The sequence below is a fragment of the Balearica regulorum genome, chromosome 21 (assembly GCF_011004875.1).
Source record: "Balearica regulorum gibbericeps isolate bBalReg1 chromosome 21, bBalReg1.pri, whole genome shotgun sequence".
In the NCBI taxonomy this organism is placed as follows: Eukaryota; Metazoa; Chordata; class Aves; order Gruiformes; family Gruidae; genus Balearica; species Balearica regulorum.
This window is the reverse complement of record NC_046204.1, coordinates 4,391,848-4,408,102: the sequence shown is the minus strand read 5'-3', so window position 1 is coordinate 4,408,102 and position 16,255 is coordinate 4,391,848. Positions and strand designations below refer to the sequence as shown.

The following is a 16,255-nucleotide window of genomic DNA, read 5'->3' as shown; positions in this document are numbered from 1 at the left end:
GTCTCACTAAAAAAAAATTAGGAATTGGTTGAGAGATGTAAATAGCTAAAGTGAGCAGCAGTAAGAAAGTAACCTTGCTATTTTTATTTGAAGCAGAATTCTGTTCTAAAATTTGAGCCTTTTTTTACACAAGAAAAACGAGGAAAAAAATTCCTCTTGTAATCAGGTTTTGCTATAACTTTATATTAATAATGACAAAGTAGTTACAATTACTGAACAGCGACAAGATATCATCTTGATCCCTGTTCAGTTCATCAGTCTTAGGAAAAGTTCAAGAATTATAGTACTGGTCAAAATGTTTTCCAAGAGTGATTAAGCATAGGTCTAGCAGCATGGATGCTTCCAGAGAGCGGGATGCAGATGGCTTAGGATAAATTCTGGGTAGGAAGGAAAAGCAGGAGATAATCAGTGTACAGAATTGTATTTTGGTTGTCCCTATTGTAAAGAAACTTTTGAGGGTCTGTAAAATTCTATGATGTGAATTGACAGCTTTGAAGCTTTGGTTTGCTTAGCACCTTGTTTAGAAAAGCTGCTTCTTGTCTGTGTAGGGATGTTTGCCTGTAAATTGTTCTCCCTTTTGGGTGTAGGAAGAAAATTCAGTTTTTATCATCCCAGCAATATTTCTTTTTCTTTTAGATCATTTTCAGAAGACATAGAGCAGGCTCCTTACTAGTTCTTCAGTTCTTAAAATCCCACTGTACTTTGAAGATAGGACAGGCTATAAATCTACAGTGTGCTAAATGTTTTCTATCAAGAGTTAAGAGACAGAGATTCTCATGGGTTCCTTGTTGAATGGGTTTTTTAGTGTAGTTGTTTTTCCACCTCACTCTGATTTAAATGTCTTCTGTCTACTTCAGCTTTTGATGACACAGATACCAAATTTATGGTAGAAAATAAGGTATGCTGTAGGGTGTGACCAGCTGAAACAGTGATGTCAACTTAGACATCCCTACTGGCTTTTATGTAGTCCTGTAGCTGTCTGTTGAGGCTTTGTTTCTTTTCCATACTTGTTTTCCAACAACATTGTGATCTTTGCAGTGCAATAAAAATAAAGAGAATTTTCTGGCTGGGTAAACTTGACATCCCATGGCTTGCAATCCCTCCGGTATGTTAGTTTTTCCAGTTGGTTTTATTAATCTGAACAAAATATGCTGCATAAAATACAAGTCCTTTTGAAAAGTATTTTGTTGGAAGTTTTTAAAAAAATATTTTTTTACATTAGAAATCCCAAGGAAAATTTTAAAGTTAACCAAAAAATATGCAGTACTTTATGGGCTCAAACATTATCTGGGAGAAGTCTAGGAACGAAGGGAAAAACATACTTGTGTTAATGCTGTTTTTTCTACTAATGAAACCCCAATTACCCTTCAGGTTGTTTAAATTTCACTTCATACATCAATGGTAAAAATAATTAGGCATAGAACATCTCCTGTGGCCCCCTTTAGTGGTTTTTTCTTCAATATCAGATCACTGCTAATTCCGTTGAATGATCTATTTGTCGTCTTTTTTTTTTTAGCTACATGAAAGTAACTATGATGCTGGAAAAGCCCTGCAGCGCTTGGTGAAGAAACCTGTGCCAAAACTGATTGAGAAGTGTTGGACTGAAGATGAAGTGGTAGGGAAATGAATTATTCCCTTGAGCCTTATAGTTCATGTTGCTTCTCTTTTTTTTCTTTTTCGTTTCTCTAAAGAGGTTGTCTTTATGGGAGAGAAGAGGGGTAAATAATTTGCACAGGATGAATTTTTGCACAATTCTGAGTTAGCGGGCTGCCATTTGATATACAGAAAACACCTTTCCAATAGTGAACTAAGAGGGAGAAGATCGAGTAACTGGTTTTGAGAGGGTGCTGTAGAGTAAATGAACAGCTGCAAAACTTCTGGACTCTACATTTCACTGTCAGTCTCACCTCCGGGAAGGCTGGCCACATTCATAGTTGGAGTATTGTCCCTGCGGTTTTTTTTCCTGCTGGCATTGGAGGAGCCTTACAGGGTCAGCTCCAGTTGGCTAATGGGAGATTGGATATCAGTGTTTCTCTGAACCAGAGTTTAAGTCCCTTCTTTCCCTCATATGGAATATTAGAAAGTGTTTACTAGCATAGTCCTTGATGGATGAATCTTTGACAAAGAGCAGACCAAAAATAGATTATCTGAAATCTGGGATTTAGCCATGCCATCCACGTTTACTTTAAAGTATGTAGAAATTGTCAGGCTCCAAAACTGTATTGAAAACAGTGCATCCATCTTCTGTGTAGCTCCCAAAGTAACGTATGGACATAACGATTTTGGGGCGTGCAGTAAATATGCAGTGCAGTACTGTGTACTCACAGTTACAGACCTGGAATTGCTGAGGGATTTGAGCTTGTGCAATTTAACATTGTGGTGCACCACAAGTCTCATTGATTTACGCAACTTAGTAGTCGCAGTGCTGGTTCTTCATGTGGCTGCTGTTTCAGCACGTGCTGCTAGCTAGTCTTTCTGGTTTGGGGTTCTAGTGCAGGCAGGGAAGGAACATGTGAACATGTCATTCTTTCCTTCAGACAAAGGTTGAGGTTTTTGGTGTGTAGGACTCTGGATTGAAATATTACTGTTGTTACCAGCCTACTAAAAGATACTGCTCTGCAGTCTGATTAGCAGCAAAGAAAATTCTTGACCTGAGAAAGACAACTCTTCAAAAAAGCTCTAGTTGACACAGAGGGTGTGCTGCTGGGAAAGCACTTCACACTCAAAAGGACCACATTTTTTGGTATTTCTGGGTCTTTTTCCAGAATTTAGGGGAGATGATATCTGTGTGACAATTAGGGAAGCAAAGTTACTTCTTGTGGTTCATCCTGCAGCTTAATTGCTGTAGTCGTGAGGTTTCTGCTGGCTTAGTTTTTATACATATGATGTAATGCAACTGTGCTTATTAAGCAGTTTTCTGTAGGATTATAAACTGAAATAAATCATGTGAAGTTGGGAGCAAATTATCAATTTGTAATTTGCTGACACCTTGTAAACAAATTCTTAAATATTGCATTCGAGACAAGATGCGTTTTTCTGGCAGCATTTGGAATCCAAATGGTGCTGCATTACAACCCTTTGTCAGACCTCGCACCTTCAGCTAGCACACAAGTACTTGATTATCCCCTGCAAAAAAAGTGATACTTTGTGCATTTTCAGTACCAAGGAGAAATGCTGAACAAGTTCACTTGGATTACATCTTAAAAATATTTTGCATTTTAATGCTGATGTTAATTGTGCTTAACAGAATAGATTTATGTGAAGTGTAACATGTAAAAAGACAGCACCTCTGTAGCAAGCTGACTAGGCATGTCTGGTTTTTTGAAAATGGAAAAATGTTATATTTCCTAGCTTGATAATTAGACTGTAGTGTGGACTAAAATAGAAATCAGATGATGGGAAGTTAGTCATGATAAAGTATTTATCACAGAAGAAGTTCAGACTTGCTTATGGTTTTTACCTTTCACTGTTGGAAAAGCTTCTTCTTTCATGTACTGTATTGGAATAAACAGAGATAGAAATTCAACTTGGTATATAAATGGGGAAAAAAATTATGTGGTGCAAGAGAGCATTGTTCATGTAAAAGTGACGAGAAAAGTTTGGGGTTTATTTTCTTTGAATGAATGATTTTTTTAAGCTAGTTATTTAATTGGTGAAGTATTTGAAGAAGTAAATAAAAATTTTGTGGTCTTGTTAAGCTACTAACAAAGTTGGCATTGGTGCTATAAGATAGAACTGATCAATAACGGGTGAAACTTCCATGGTGTCTTCAGATTTTTTTGATTATTCAGACAATGGGTGGAGAGCGTGTAGTGTTTTGATTGTTTGTTTTAAGCTCTAGTTTCTCTGAAAGTCATTCAGGGAGTTGTTCCAATGAATTATGTGTGCTTGCTCTCTCCTTATGGAAACCTTTTTGCAAGAGCTAGATTAGGGGCCATATAAACCTGTATTAACGTAGGCTTATTCTGCAATCCAACAAAGAACCTTTGTGGTAAGGAGACTGCCTGAAGTCATGGAGTGAAAGAGGATGGTGTGCTAACACCGGCAGCCCGGCGAAGGAGAGGAGGAGTAAGAAGCCTAGAACACAGGTTCCTGATAAGTTTTACAGTTCTCTTGTCATAAAAGGGAGTTTTGTTTAGCGAACTGACTGTCGGAACAAATACTTCAAGTGCTCTGCCCCGTGTTTAGTTAAGTTTGTATTCATATTGGTTTAACCTCTGTCTTCTCTGCATTTGTTCTGACCCACGTTCATGGTTAAATCGGACGGGCCAACACATCTTTTTCTGTGTAGATTTTTTTTTTCAGTCTCCTTGGGTTTTTTCCATCAACTGCACTGTGCTGTGAATGCCATTGCTGCTGCAGCTCCGGGGTTTTTGATGAGTGGTCCCTGTTAAATGACAGAGAATAGAGCCTTAAGAATAAAAAAAAGCAAAGTTTATTGAAAAGTGAAACATTACTCCAAAAGAGCAAACTCTGAGTACAGAATAATGATCATTGACTCTATAAATCATTGTCAGTCTCGGCTCATTTTATCATATTTGTTCTTGTTCTGTTCCATCCAAGTTTCCAGAAACGTTTGGCAGCCCTCCAGCCTCAGCAGAGCCAAAGATCAAACTGTGCTCTTATTTATAGACAGCTAAGCTCCACCTGCACAACTTCATAGCGTGTTTGTCCCTGGCAGTTTGTAGAAAAGTCCAGATTAAAGCAGCTGTATTGCATTTCTGAGACTTGCGAAGGAAGTTTCCGTAGTGCTGGCTCTGTGAAACTGAGGAAAACTCTTTCTGCATGATACATAGGGTGCTAGAGCTGCACATGAACTCCACAACAAAGTATTTTTCAGAAAATACTGAGTTTTTCCGTTCCTGCCTTTCTAATCCTGCAATCATATTCTGCCCCCTGCCATGCCTCTTGGCCCCCAAAAGTCACACTCCCTCTTTTGTGATTCTTAAGTTAATTTTCTGCCAGATTTGTAAGATGAGGGTTAGCGAAGTTCTGTTGCGGGGAAGATGTAAGGTTGCGTGGCTGGGCAGAGAGCAGAGGGAAAGGAGCATTGTGGCAGGGTCCAGTAATGGGGCTGGTGGCAAAAGCAGCTGAAGTAAAACTGTAGTCACGCTGATGCAGGGAAAAAACTGACTTAGTACAAAACTAATTCTTACAGCTTTACGCTTTCCGAAGTCAAAAATCCTCTGGAAGTTGGTTGGTCTATTACTTGCACGAGTATTTTGACTGAATCCGTTTCCATTGTGCTGGAGGGTTAATGTAGTTGATTTTGTTGTGCACAAGATAGCAACGCTGCGTCCAGCACAGGTCTCTGTAGTGTGCAGTAGTATTTGTGATATAACACGGTGTGAATAACTCAAATTTATTGAGAATTTATTTATTTATAAAGCTTTTAACTTTTTTGTAGGCTCTCTGTTGCCCAAAGATAAAGCCTTTCTTGTTAATTAAACAGCTTTGTTGCCTGTGACTAAACTGTCAAGTAAGAGCTGCTTTGCAGTGATCAGAACTGATTAAAATAAAGGATGGAAGTTATGTTATTTTTACTACTGATGATGTGGTTACAGAGGTTTAAATCAAATTAAACAGAGAATAAAATTTGCCAGTGATTGAATTAAATGGAAGGTTCTGTAAATATGAAGACAGAGGCTTGTTGTCTCCCTTGTGTTTCTAAACCTATGGCTATTTTTAAACCTTTTTTATTCCAGTATGTAAATTGAGAGGCATACTGTGAAAACCACTCTTCCACACTGCCTAATAAAAGCAGCTAAAGAAACTTCTTTACTGATGCATCTACATGCAGCGCTTTCAGCAGCTGTTTCCTGTTTATAAAGGCTTATGCTACCTCTGACATCAAGTTCCAGCAATGATTTGGTGAGGTTGCTTTCTCTTTAATGCTCATGAATTTACTTCTGTGGACAAATTTGTCAAGCAATTGTCATATATAATGCCATATTTAAGTGCACACCCTATAGACCGACATTCAGCAGTATCATCTGGTGGAATCTTGTGAGTTTTAGGCTGCACTTTCAAACAAAGCGATGCAATTCCGAGTAGGTGCGTTATTTGGGATGAAGTCCTGGAGCAAGTCCTCTGTTTTGACGCAGCTGGTGGCAGTGCCCTCTCACAAGCTTCCTACCGTTGAACACCAACGCCTGACAAGTGGCATGATGCTCGCTGCTACAGCAGGGTCAGTGTAGCTGGGAAAGGGGGACTGACTCAGCCCTTGGCCGCGTGTTCCGTGTCGTGTCTTTCGCTAATACGAGATTAGAGTCACCTCTTTTTTCTCCTTTCATTTTTCTTCAGCCAACTTTCCTAGTCTGTGTAAGACCTGGTGGCACCTCGTCTCTTAAAATACTGTTTTTGTCATTCTGTGTGCAACAGTAGGTTGTAGTACAGGCAAGATGTAGTTAGTGTTCGTCTTGCTTTCAACGCATTGAGAAAACAAAGATGCTTCACTCAAACTCAGCAAGGGATTGTAAGAGTGAAAGAGAAGTGAGCTCTACTCTGCATCTCATGGTCACCTCTAAAAATGTCTCTCTTAATCTTTGACAGAGTACAGGCATTTTTTTTTAATGCAAGCAATCAGATATCCCTAATAATGATGGAATGGTGCTGGTCCGTTCTTTGGATATATTTCAAAACTGACATTGAAGTTGTATTTTGAAACATGCAGGCTTGGAGTTTGTTGTCTATGGGGAATAAGTACAACAAACCTGAAACCGTAGTGCCTATATTTAAACTGTGGTGCTTGCCCTGATGATATGCTGCTTTACTTTCCACAGATTCCAAATCTGGAGCTATGACCGTTAGCTTCTTTTGGTTCAGGTTAAATTGAACACCCATATTTCCTGGCGTGGTTTCATTGGAAATACTTCCACAGATTTTCCACCTGTCTTGGGACAAAGTCTTCTCTGCAAAATGGCTTTAATACTTTCGGTGATGTTCAGCACAATTCTGACCCTACGCTTGCTCCAGGTCCAAAAAAGAGCTTACTGCGCACGCTTCCATTTCAGATAAATAACCTATCAAATGGTTATTGTTTACAAAGGATACAATACTCATCTGAAGTTTTGCTAATGTAATGAAATGGTTTTCAATTCTGGTATGCCTCACCTATTGGAAATGGTGAAGGAGATAGACTAGTTCTGCCTGTTCTCCACATACGTCCTGCTGATTTCATCTTATGTTTTGTCTCTCTGTACAGAATGTGCTTTTTTCTTTCTTTTTATCAAAAGTACTAACAAAATCAATATGGCTTACAGAAGAGAGAAATACAAATCAGAACTAAAAGAACCTCTAGTTTATTAGGTTTTTAATTAAACATGATGAACACATTTTAAATAACACAAAGGCCTCAGGCTGAGCTGCATCTAATCGAAACAGATTAAGTCACCCGTCCACACTTGGGTAGTTATTAATTCTGTTTACTTATGCATGCTAGCTAAAGGCAGAGTTCACTGCTGCTGTGTTGCAGTTTATTGCACAGTGATGCTTTTGCTGCATGGAATTGTGCTCCTAATTAGCATTCAGATGTTGATTATGAAGAACACTGGCGAGGCTAATTGAACCACCTTTGAAATTCAGGGCTGTGTCTTCCAAAGTTAAAGAGAATCTGAGTGAAAGAGTAGTTTTTGCATTATTTCTTGGACACTTCCTCCTTTTTCTTCTACACTTGGTCCCATCTTTTCAGAGATGTTAAATTCTCAAAAAGAAATTGCTAAGTGTTCCTTTGGAAGAAGGTTTTTTTAATTGTGCGTCTCCATGCAGAACAGTCGATGACACACCGTGACGTCCTTGATAAGTAGCTTTTATCATGAAATATGCTGCCCTCTAAATATTTTATATTGCTTTTGATGTAGAGTAGTTGAGGTAAACAACCTAGATTCAAACAACCTCTTAAATTTATGTGCAGGGATAGTTAATCCTTGCTGGTGCTAAACCTTAATTGGCCATGTACATGGATTTACAAGTTCATAAATTTTAAAATATCCACACCTGGCTTCAGCTTAAAGCTCATTTGTCATAAAATACAAGTGGAGATCCTTCTGCCAAAAATGACAAGATACAGCAAACTAATTTCCAAACATGTTTGCAAGTATTTGTAATCCAGTGTAGCTGGTCAAGAAATTACTTATGCAAAACACGCATACTTATTTGCATGACTTCTTTGCCTGGAATCATCTTCAAATGTCTCTCATATGCCCTTTTTGGAGTATCTGCTCATGAAAACATTGTTTTCATTGCTCGCTGCTTTGAAGCCGGGCTTTTCAGATATGCTGGAAGACAGAGCTGCTTACTGGGGCAAAAATACCATGAATTTTATTTACTGTTTATATGGCAGCTATAGAAAATGTAATTCATAGCAAAATTGAAACAGAGCCTCTAGAATAGTTGGGGGGGGGGGGGGGAATCATCAAGGGATATTGGAAAAGGAGGCTGGCATTGCAGGGCTGCGTTTGAGTAATTGAGTGGGCTTAGAAGGTGAAGATATTAGTTACTGCTTAGTTTTAATTTTTTATCTGCAAAAAGTAAACATTACAGCTTCATAGTAGAGTGACAGGTCCTACTAAATTAACATTTTCTGGACTTTAGAAATCAAGCCATCTGATGCCATTTGCAAGTGTGTTAATCAGTAACAGTTGAAAATTAACTGAGCATTGAGGCAAAAAAAAAAACCCCACCCCACACCAAACACAAATTGCCATTGCCTATTAGGACCTTTATTTTAAGAAAAATAAATAAGATTTTAGTTTAAGAAAGAGCGGGAATGTACGGCCTTGTCTGTAGCTTAGTCTAAGAATTTTGAGTGTAAAAGAACTGTCAATCCTCAGAGTAAAAAGTAACTGATGAAGGATGAAATTATTCTGCTTGGGGTAAAAAAGTTGTTATTTACAAGTTGCATAAAATTACACTTACCAGTTGACAGGTTTACAAAATTATACGGTGCAGTACAGCTAGAAAATATAAGATGTAATATGGCTAGAAAAGATGAATTTAGCTTAAACACAGGTTTCTAGACAAAAGATAACAATCTTTTTGGTTGTGATTAACTTGCATCAGTCTTTGATCCAAGTCCTTGTTTAAAGGGATCAATATTGCACATACAGCACTGAGTTTATTGTCAAGTCCTTTCGGAAATAAGACAGTGAATTAAAAATCAATTATACGTGCAGAAAAGTTTGTGTAGGGCAATCAATTTTGTCCTTTTAGTTTGCAGAAAGATTCCATTGTTTAACCAGCTGTGAAAAGGAATGAATTTTAAAAGCCTCCAGCAAATGAGATAGTCCAAATGGGGTGGGGGAAGTAGATTAAAAAAAAAATTATTTCGGCATTTCATGTTCAGCAAAGGCTGCCTTCAGGGATAAATCTATAAATCCTGTCAGTGACCTTGGCTTCAAAATGGGTGATTTCAGTGCTTTTGCTAATCTTGATCTTTCCGCAGCTGCCAGATAAGTTAGTCTTTTCTTAACAATATCATTTTTTTTATTTGCTTTGTTTAACCACCATATGTTTCTTGATTCATCGTCTTTCTGCCTTCATGTGGAATATTTTTATCTAGTAAGCACTTACCGTATTGCTGATCCCAAAAAATAATACAACAAATATTTACACTGGCCAGTTGCCACAGCTTAGAAGGCTATTTCTGTGTGGGGACAGGAAGCTGCGCTCTAAACTCCGAGTTTAACTCCAGGAGAAACTAAACAATTTGTAGGTGCTTTCAGAAGCTGGTGTTTTGTTTTGTTTTCTAGAAGAAGGTTTGTAATAGAGAGACAGAAGCACATACACATACTTCACTGTTGCCAAGGGGAAAGAATCTGCTGCTTGAAAGATTAATAAATATGACAGCAGTTGATTGTTGAAACCATGTTTTTCATCTCATTTTCAAGGGCATCTTAAAAATGGAGATCACTTACACTTCCTAGCATTCTCGATCATCTTTCTGTGTTCATTTAAAAATGAGAACAAGGCACTGAGGGACTTGAGAGATTGCATTCGTTCTCCCATAGGGCAAAGTGGTTATTTTATAAATGAAGAGGGCCAAAAAAGCTATCCTTCGTAGTTCCTTAGCAACAGAGCTGGAGTCAGTTTTAATGTTCGTGTATATCTTACAAGTTCTATGTATAGAAGCACGAGCTGTGCAGCTCAGCAGTATTGTAACTGAAACAAAGACTATTCACCCCAGCCTTGTGCAGGGGAAGAAAATAATCCAAGTGTTCTAATATGCTGCGTGGACTCGTCTGTTTTCCTTCTCCCCATCAGATGATATTCTGGTCAGACACACAGTTACTGCCTTCAATACTCTGACCTTTTAGTCAGATTTTATCTGCTAAGAGATCCAGACTCTGGTTTAAATATAACATCATCCTATGTCCTGTTCTTCTCCAAAAGGAAACTGAGTCATGACATTACAACAGTGAGAGCATCTGGAGAGGGCAGGGATGGCCAAAATTCTGGGAGTTTCTAGGGCTAATGCTTTTGCCATAGCAAGCAGAACCAAGTGAGTGGTTGTAACCATTCATGGTAAAACTTTTTTTGCCCTGTATCTGTTCGGGGTTTTGGTTTTTTTTGTGGGGAGCTGTCTTGGTTTAATTTTAAAAAGATACTGTGTGTCAAAGCTATCTTTCTTACATTCCACTGACCTATTTATTCTCCATCTCTTTGTATGTAACAGTATGTATTCTGCATTCTGAAAGTAATTTTTTTTTAAAGATAATCCATGTTTGGTAATAGTCTGATTGACTTCTAAAAGGCTGATAGTGTTAAGATACGTTTCACAGTTTGCTTCCCATTCTGAATGCAAATGTACTAATTGGCCTTAGATTTCTGGCTTGTGCTCCTTGATGTACGTCATCCCAGTGCCCCAACATTTACGATTGTATGAGTTTCTTCATGCTTTTGAAAACAATTTTGTAATTTAAATATAAGTAATGCTGGTTCGCGATCTGTTTTCAAAAGATTTTTGCTTTGGAAATGCTATAAATAGCGTGATTTAAATTGAGGTTCACCTTTCCTAATGGTTAAGGAGGGGTGACTGGTTTATTGGCTTGTATTGATAGCCACATCCAGAGGTTTTGGGTTGATTTTCAATGTTTTCAATAGTCCTGTAGTTTCAGTAGTTTGGTTGAGTTTATCTGTCTTGCAGGTGTTAAGAAATTGAAATTAGTCTACCGGATCCTTACCTCCTAAATATATAAAAGTGCAATTATAATATAGTAATAAATAATGGTGAAGTGCTTTGATATTTTTCCATGGTACGTGTATGATAGAAATCTCCAGCATCTTTCCAAATAATTTTGCCTTAGTCTAAGCTGATACAGGTAAAAGCATTTTGTTTTGGAATAGTGATGTCAGAATTACACTTTATTAAATACATAGAGCAAGATTTGCTTTAAAAACACAAAAAAACCCCACCTAAACCAAAGCAAGTGCAGAGACAGATTACAGTGATGTCGCTAACTTGGCAAGATGATATTTTCTCTTTTTTTCCCCTGCAAGTTTTTTTTTCCCCTGATAGTTTGGGTCTCTGTCTTAGCCTTGTCTTTCATTCTGTTTGAACACGGAGGCTGTCCGTGCTGAGTATTGTAGGCAGAAAACAAGAGCCTAGTCCATGCTTCCACGCTCGATACGGCAAGCAAACCAAGTTCTCTGCTCCGGTGCTGCGGCAGCAGTGGATGAACAGATGTTTGTAGCCAGAGCAGCGTTTGGGGGCGTAAGCGATGCTCTGCGGGGAAAGCAGAGAGGCCGTGTTGCGTTCTTGGTTGAGCTAGAAAGCTGGAAGCAAACAAATTTCTTTTCCAGTGTCAAATGGTAACTAATTGTAAATAACTAGCTTGCTAGATCTCTTCCTAGCATCTCTGAGCAATGGAAGCTAAAGGGGGGTTTGGAGAAGAAAACCAGCTTGGTTTGCTACCTGGCTTCTGGAGGGTGAGGGCACCAAAGCGTGCCATCTCAGAGAGCTTTAGTATAATTCAGGTTATATTTGAAATGCAGCACTCTTGCTTGAAGCTTTGATTTTAGTGCTGGAAAAGGTCTTTTTTAACAGGTATTTTGATTTTTCTAATAATTATGGGAGAAAAAAAATTTCCAAACTTTTTGAATGTCACTAGATTCTCTTGTGGTTCTGCCCAAGAGCTTATCTGAGAATTATTTAGTATGGCCCAGTGGCCATTGCAGCAGAAAATGACAAAATGCTTCTTCAAATTGGTATAGTGACATAATTCTTATTTAAGAAACTTTGATTACTGTCACAGTATGGATGCTCTGTATGCTTTAGTGCTCAGGACTTATCTTTCTTGCACAAGCATAAGCAGTATGAATGCCAAAAAATACCTCATTTGCAAGTTCTGTTTGCATGATAAATTTTATTTTTCTAATCTTCCCTATCAACAGCACCAATTTTTTTTAATCTTTCAGATGACATTAAAATGCATTTTAATGAAGCAAATTATATAGCTTTGTCTCCTTTTGTGTATAAGCGGGGCGGCCATATTCAATTAGGCTGAAAAATGATCATTTGTTCTATTACAGGCTGTAACAGAGCGAGTGGAAAAACTGTGATCCATCACCAGTTGCTCAGCTTTATGTTACTTAAATCACTTGCCATTCTGTCAGTGGCTCCGAATCCTCTATGGGAGCCATTATTTAATTTGAGTTTGTGGAGGTGTCACTTGTTTGATAATAGGCTGCTTCTGTAGTAGACGCATAGTGACTAAATATTAATCATTTTCTGCATCCATCCAAGATTCCTAATTAGTTATGAGGGTAACAGTGCCAGTAAAGCTAATGATTATACTGCCATAAAAAGAATTTGACAGCAAATAAGGGCTTGATCCGGAGAGATCCTGAGTGCCTGCTGGTACTAAGGAAGTCTGCTAGAGCTGAGCTTTAATTTCCGAGTCTGGCTCCATGTTGCTTGCGCAGCAAACGTGAGGGGGGGCATATGCTCTGGAAGGAAGCTTAGATTGGCGCGTGGAAACGCCACCTTAGAAAAAACACTCTTTTCCATTTCGTAGTAGCTGTGTAACGTCACTCTGAACCTTTTTAAAAGTTTACGTAGCTGACGCAGATGGCCCCCAACACGGCAGGCCCTGGACAGCTTGTACACACTGCCTGTGCTTCTGCAAAGGTTCTCTTAAACCAGCGTGTGGTTAGGTCTTCTCTTCCTTCCTCCATGTTTAAGTGTTGTGTAAAAGATACGTTGTGTTGATCAGCGCTCATGAGGGTGCGTTTAAAAACTACTACTTTGTGCTCCTTGTCCGACGTTGTTTTTGTGCTTTCATGCGCCTTGTGGTTTTGAATATATTGTGGTAAAGATTCAAAGTGCACGTAGCTTCTGGGTTTGTGGTTTTGCTTCAGCTTTTACTGGCCTCTTGATATCACACTTGTTCCCCTATCCACTTGTGCATGATCCACCGTGGGTTCTGTTGTTCTTTTGTTCCTTTCCTTTCTTCCTTTTCACGCCCCCCGTTTTCATAGTATCTCCTCAGATTTATATCGCTTTTAGGCTACGTGGGGAGATTGATCAGACAGGGGCTTATGCATTTAGAGGAGCTAATAAATAAGCATCACAGAATATTACCCTCTACTGCATTGGAATAACTTCAAACACTCAAATCAAATGTTCCATTTGTTACAAATTGGGAAAGGCAAAAGAGGGCACCTCTGTTTTACTAGGGTGCGTATTTCATTTATCTGTTATGGAAGATACTGCCCAGTTTTGCATGTCTTGGGAGGTAGTTCCATAGTCTCAGCATCACTTCCGCCCTGCCTCCTCCCCCCCCGCCCCCCAAATATCTACCTTACAAGTTTCTTCTGCCAGTGTTCGCCTTTGTTATAGATGCATTTCTGGTCCTTCATTTTCAAATCTTTTTTTCTTTCCTCTCTTATTTATGGATCGCTCTTTCACTTTTGGCACTATTTCTCCCCCTCCAGTAGATATTTTTATTCAGAGCCCCTTACACAAAAGAAAAGGGAACTTAATCGTCCGATTATTTTTAAAACTGCTTTTATACGTTACTGCCAAGCTCACCATACGAGCCAGCCAGCATCTTCCTCAGTAATTGGATGGCTGTGTTGCAGAAGTGTAACGCTCATTTTACTGAGACCTTACACGCTGCTGACAACTACAATGGATAATTGAACAGCGAGGCTTGTGGTGTGGGTTCATGGCAGGAGCTCGTGAGGAACTGAAACCTTGTGCAGTGGGACTTATTGGTTAAAAATAAAAATAATATAGCTAGCAAGCTTAGCTGACTGTTTATCTACTTTGTTATAAGCAGTCTTCTTGTTGATTTTGGTGCTCGGATGTCGCTTGTACCCACACTGGCAGCTGGCAGTAGTAAAGAATTAGAATCTTACTATCAGGACAGCATTGGTGCTGTTTATTACATTCTCATTCTTTTAAGTAGAAGGCTGTGAAGACATTCTTTAATTAGCAATCGGTCAAAGTCCTGGAAAAGGTTAGGCCTTTGTAGTTATTTAAAAAGAAGACTACGTTATGTGAATTCAGCATGGAGTCTCGTAAATTGGAGGTAAATGCTGCCACTTTTCCTAGGAACTGCTGCGTAGCTGGGTCAGACCTGGCTACACAACCGAAATAAAGAATTCATTAAGTTGCTTGAATGCTAAATTTGTGTTCGGTTCTTCTACAAGCGTCAAAGGATGTGTGCCTGTACTTGGAAATAAGTCTCTTCCTTTAACTGTACCTTATCTTCTAAACAGTGCAAAGTATGGCAAGTTATGTTTTAATATCTTTGGCCTCGGCCTTCGGAGCTTACGAGTAACGGTCAAAGACGCAAAATATGCTGCCGCTGTTGCCCCAGCCCCAATGGAAAGAGTGAATTTTAAGGGCTCACATGCTAAAATCTGCTGTCTTTCAGGGGAGACAGTATTACATGTGAGAAACTGCAGGGGAAACTACGTATCTCTAACATTTTTGACTGGCAGAATTTTCTTACAATAAAAGCCTCAGCGGAAGAAAGAACTCAAAGGTTAAATCTTAAATTGTGAGGCTTTGAAGATGGAACTTTCTAAAGAGCTGTATAGAACTTGCAGTGTTCTGAATATGCTCATTTTGGTCTTAAGTGTTCAAGTTTTTCTGATACTGCATCATCTTAGGTGAAAATTGGAATTACTAAATTTTCATTTCTTTGTAACTAAAAGTATGAAATTCTTGAAACGCCTCAGAACACCCCATTTTTCTTGTAAACAACTTGGCAGGGTGAAGAACTCCTGTCACAGGAGGAAGTTTGCTTTCTGCTTGATCTAGGAAAGGTCTCACACTGAGGATGTGTCTCTTAGCCTGGGATTTGATTTTCTCACTGCTAGTATTTCTTATATCCAGATTTGCACGCTCAGGTATCTCTTCACTACACTGCAGTCAGTGGCAGACTTATCCTGAGAGAATTTCAGGAAGTTTGCAGAGGTCGCCTTATGTCATTTTAGTAAGGGTCACAGACTGGAATTTGTATCTTAGTGCTTGAACTCAGACCTGGGCATCGCTCCCGTGAACAGCCCTGCTGGTTAATTATTTACTTGGCAAACTCACCCATAGAATTACTCACCTCTCTATATGTATAATTTCCTTGGGGATTCTTGCCACTGTTTTTTCCCTCACTATTTTTGGATTTGTTCGCTGCTTTAAAGTACGGGAACTCTTGAAGTGGTTTTATTTGTTTCCTTCTGTCGTTTGCATAAAGTCACTGTTTGAAGGCAGAAATACGGTCTCCAGAATAAGTGACAATAATGGTTGAAATCCCAGCGGAACAATATTTCTGCAATAGGAAACGTCCACTAGAAATACTACGTTCGAGTCTTGGAAGGATCATACAGTGTATTTCAAGTAGTCTGAGCGCAGCTTTTTTGTGCTTAGTGTTACAAATTGACTGAAAGGACAAAAAAGGTCACAGTGAAAGAGAACAACTTCAGGCTTGCATAATAGTGTTAAACTTGAGTAAATGGATGTGTGTTTTCAGAACTCTGATCTGTGTAATGAAAAGAAATTCTTCTGGGGAAAAACATGGAGAAAATGGAAACGTTCTGATGTTTAAGAGCTCAAGTGGAAGCTTATTTTGTCTTAACCCTCATGTTAGTTATTAGCCTTGCGGTCTGATCTTGCTGAACTACAGCTCGTGGGTTGGGGGCTGGTGTATATCTGTGCTCACCCACCCGTGTTATTGCCTAGAATGGGCATTTTAGTATTGATGATTTAATGGAGATCCGCTTTGTGTTAGCAGGCAGAGCGGCGTTCCCTACG

General features: G+C 38.9%; 1 protein-coding gene across 8 annotated transcripts in view; it reads left to right on the top strand.

The window, feature by feature from the left end:
• The window catches only part of RERE (arginine-glutamic acid dipeptide repeats), a 250,039-nt gene that overhangs the window by 169,709 nt on the left and 64,075 nt on the right, over positions 1 to 16,255 (top strand). For all 8 annotated transcript variants that reach the window (XM_075773600.1, XM_075773599.1, XM_075773595.1 and 5 more), the window contains one exon: positions 1,517 to 1,615. In XM_075773600.1, the coding sequence (XP_075629715.1) occupies positions 1,517 to 1,615 (99 nt within the window). The remainder of the gene's footprint in view (positions 1 to 1,516; positions 1,616 to 16,255) is intronic.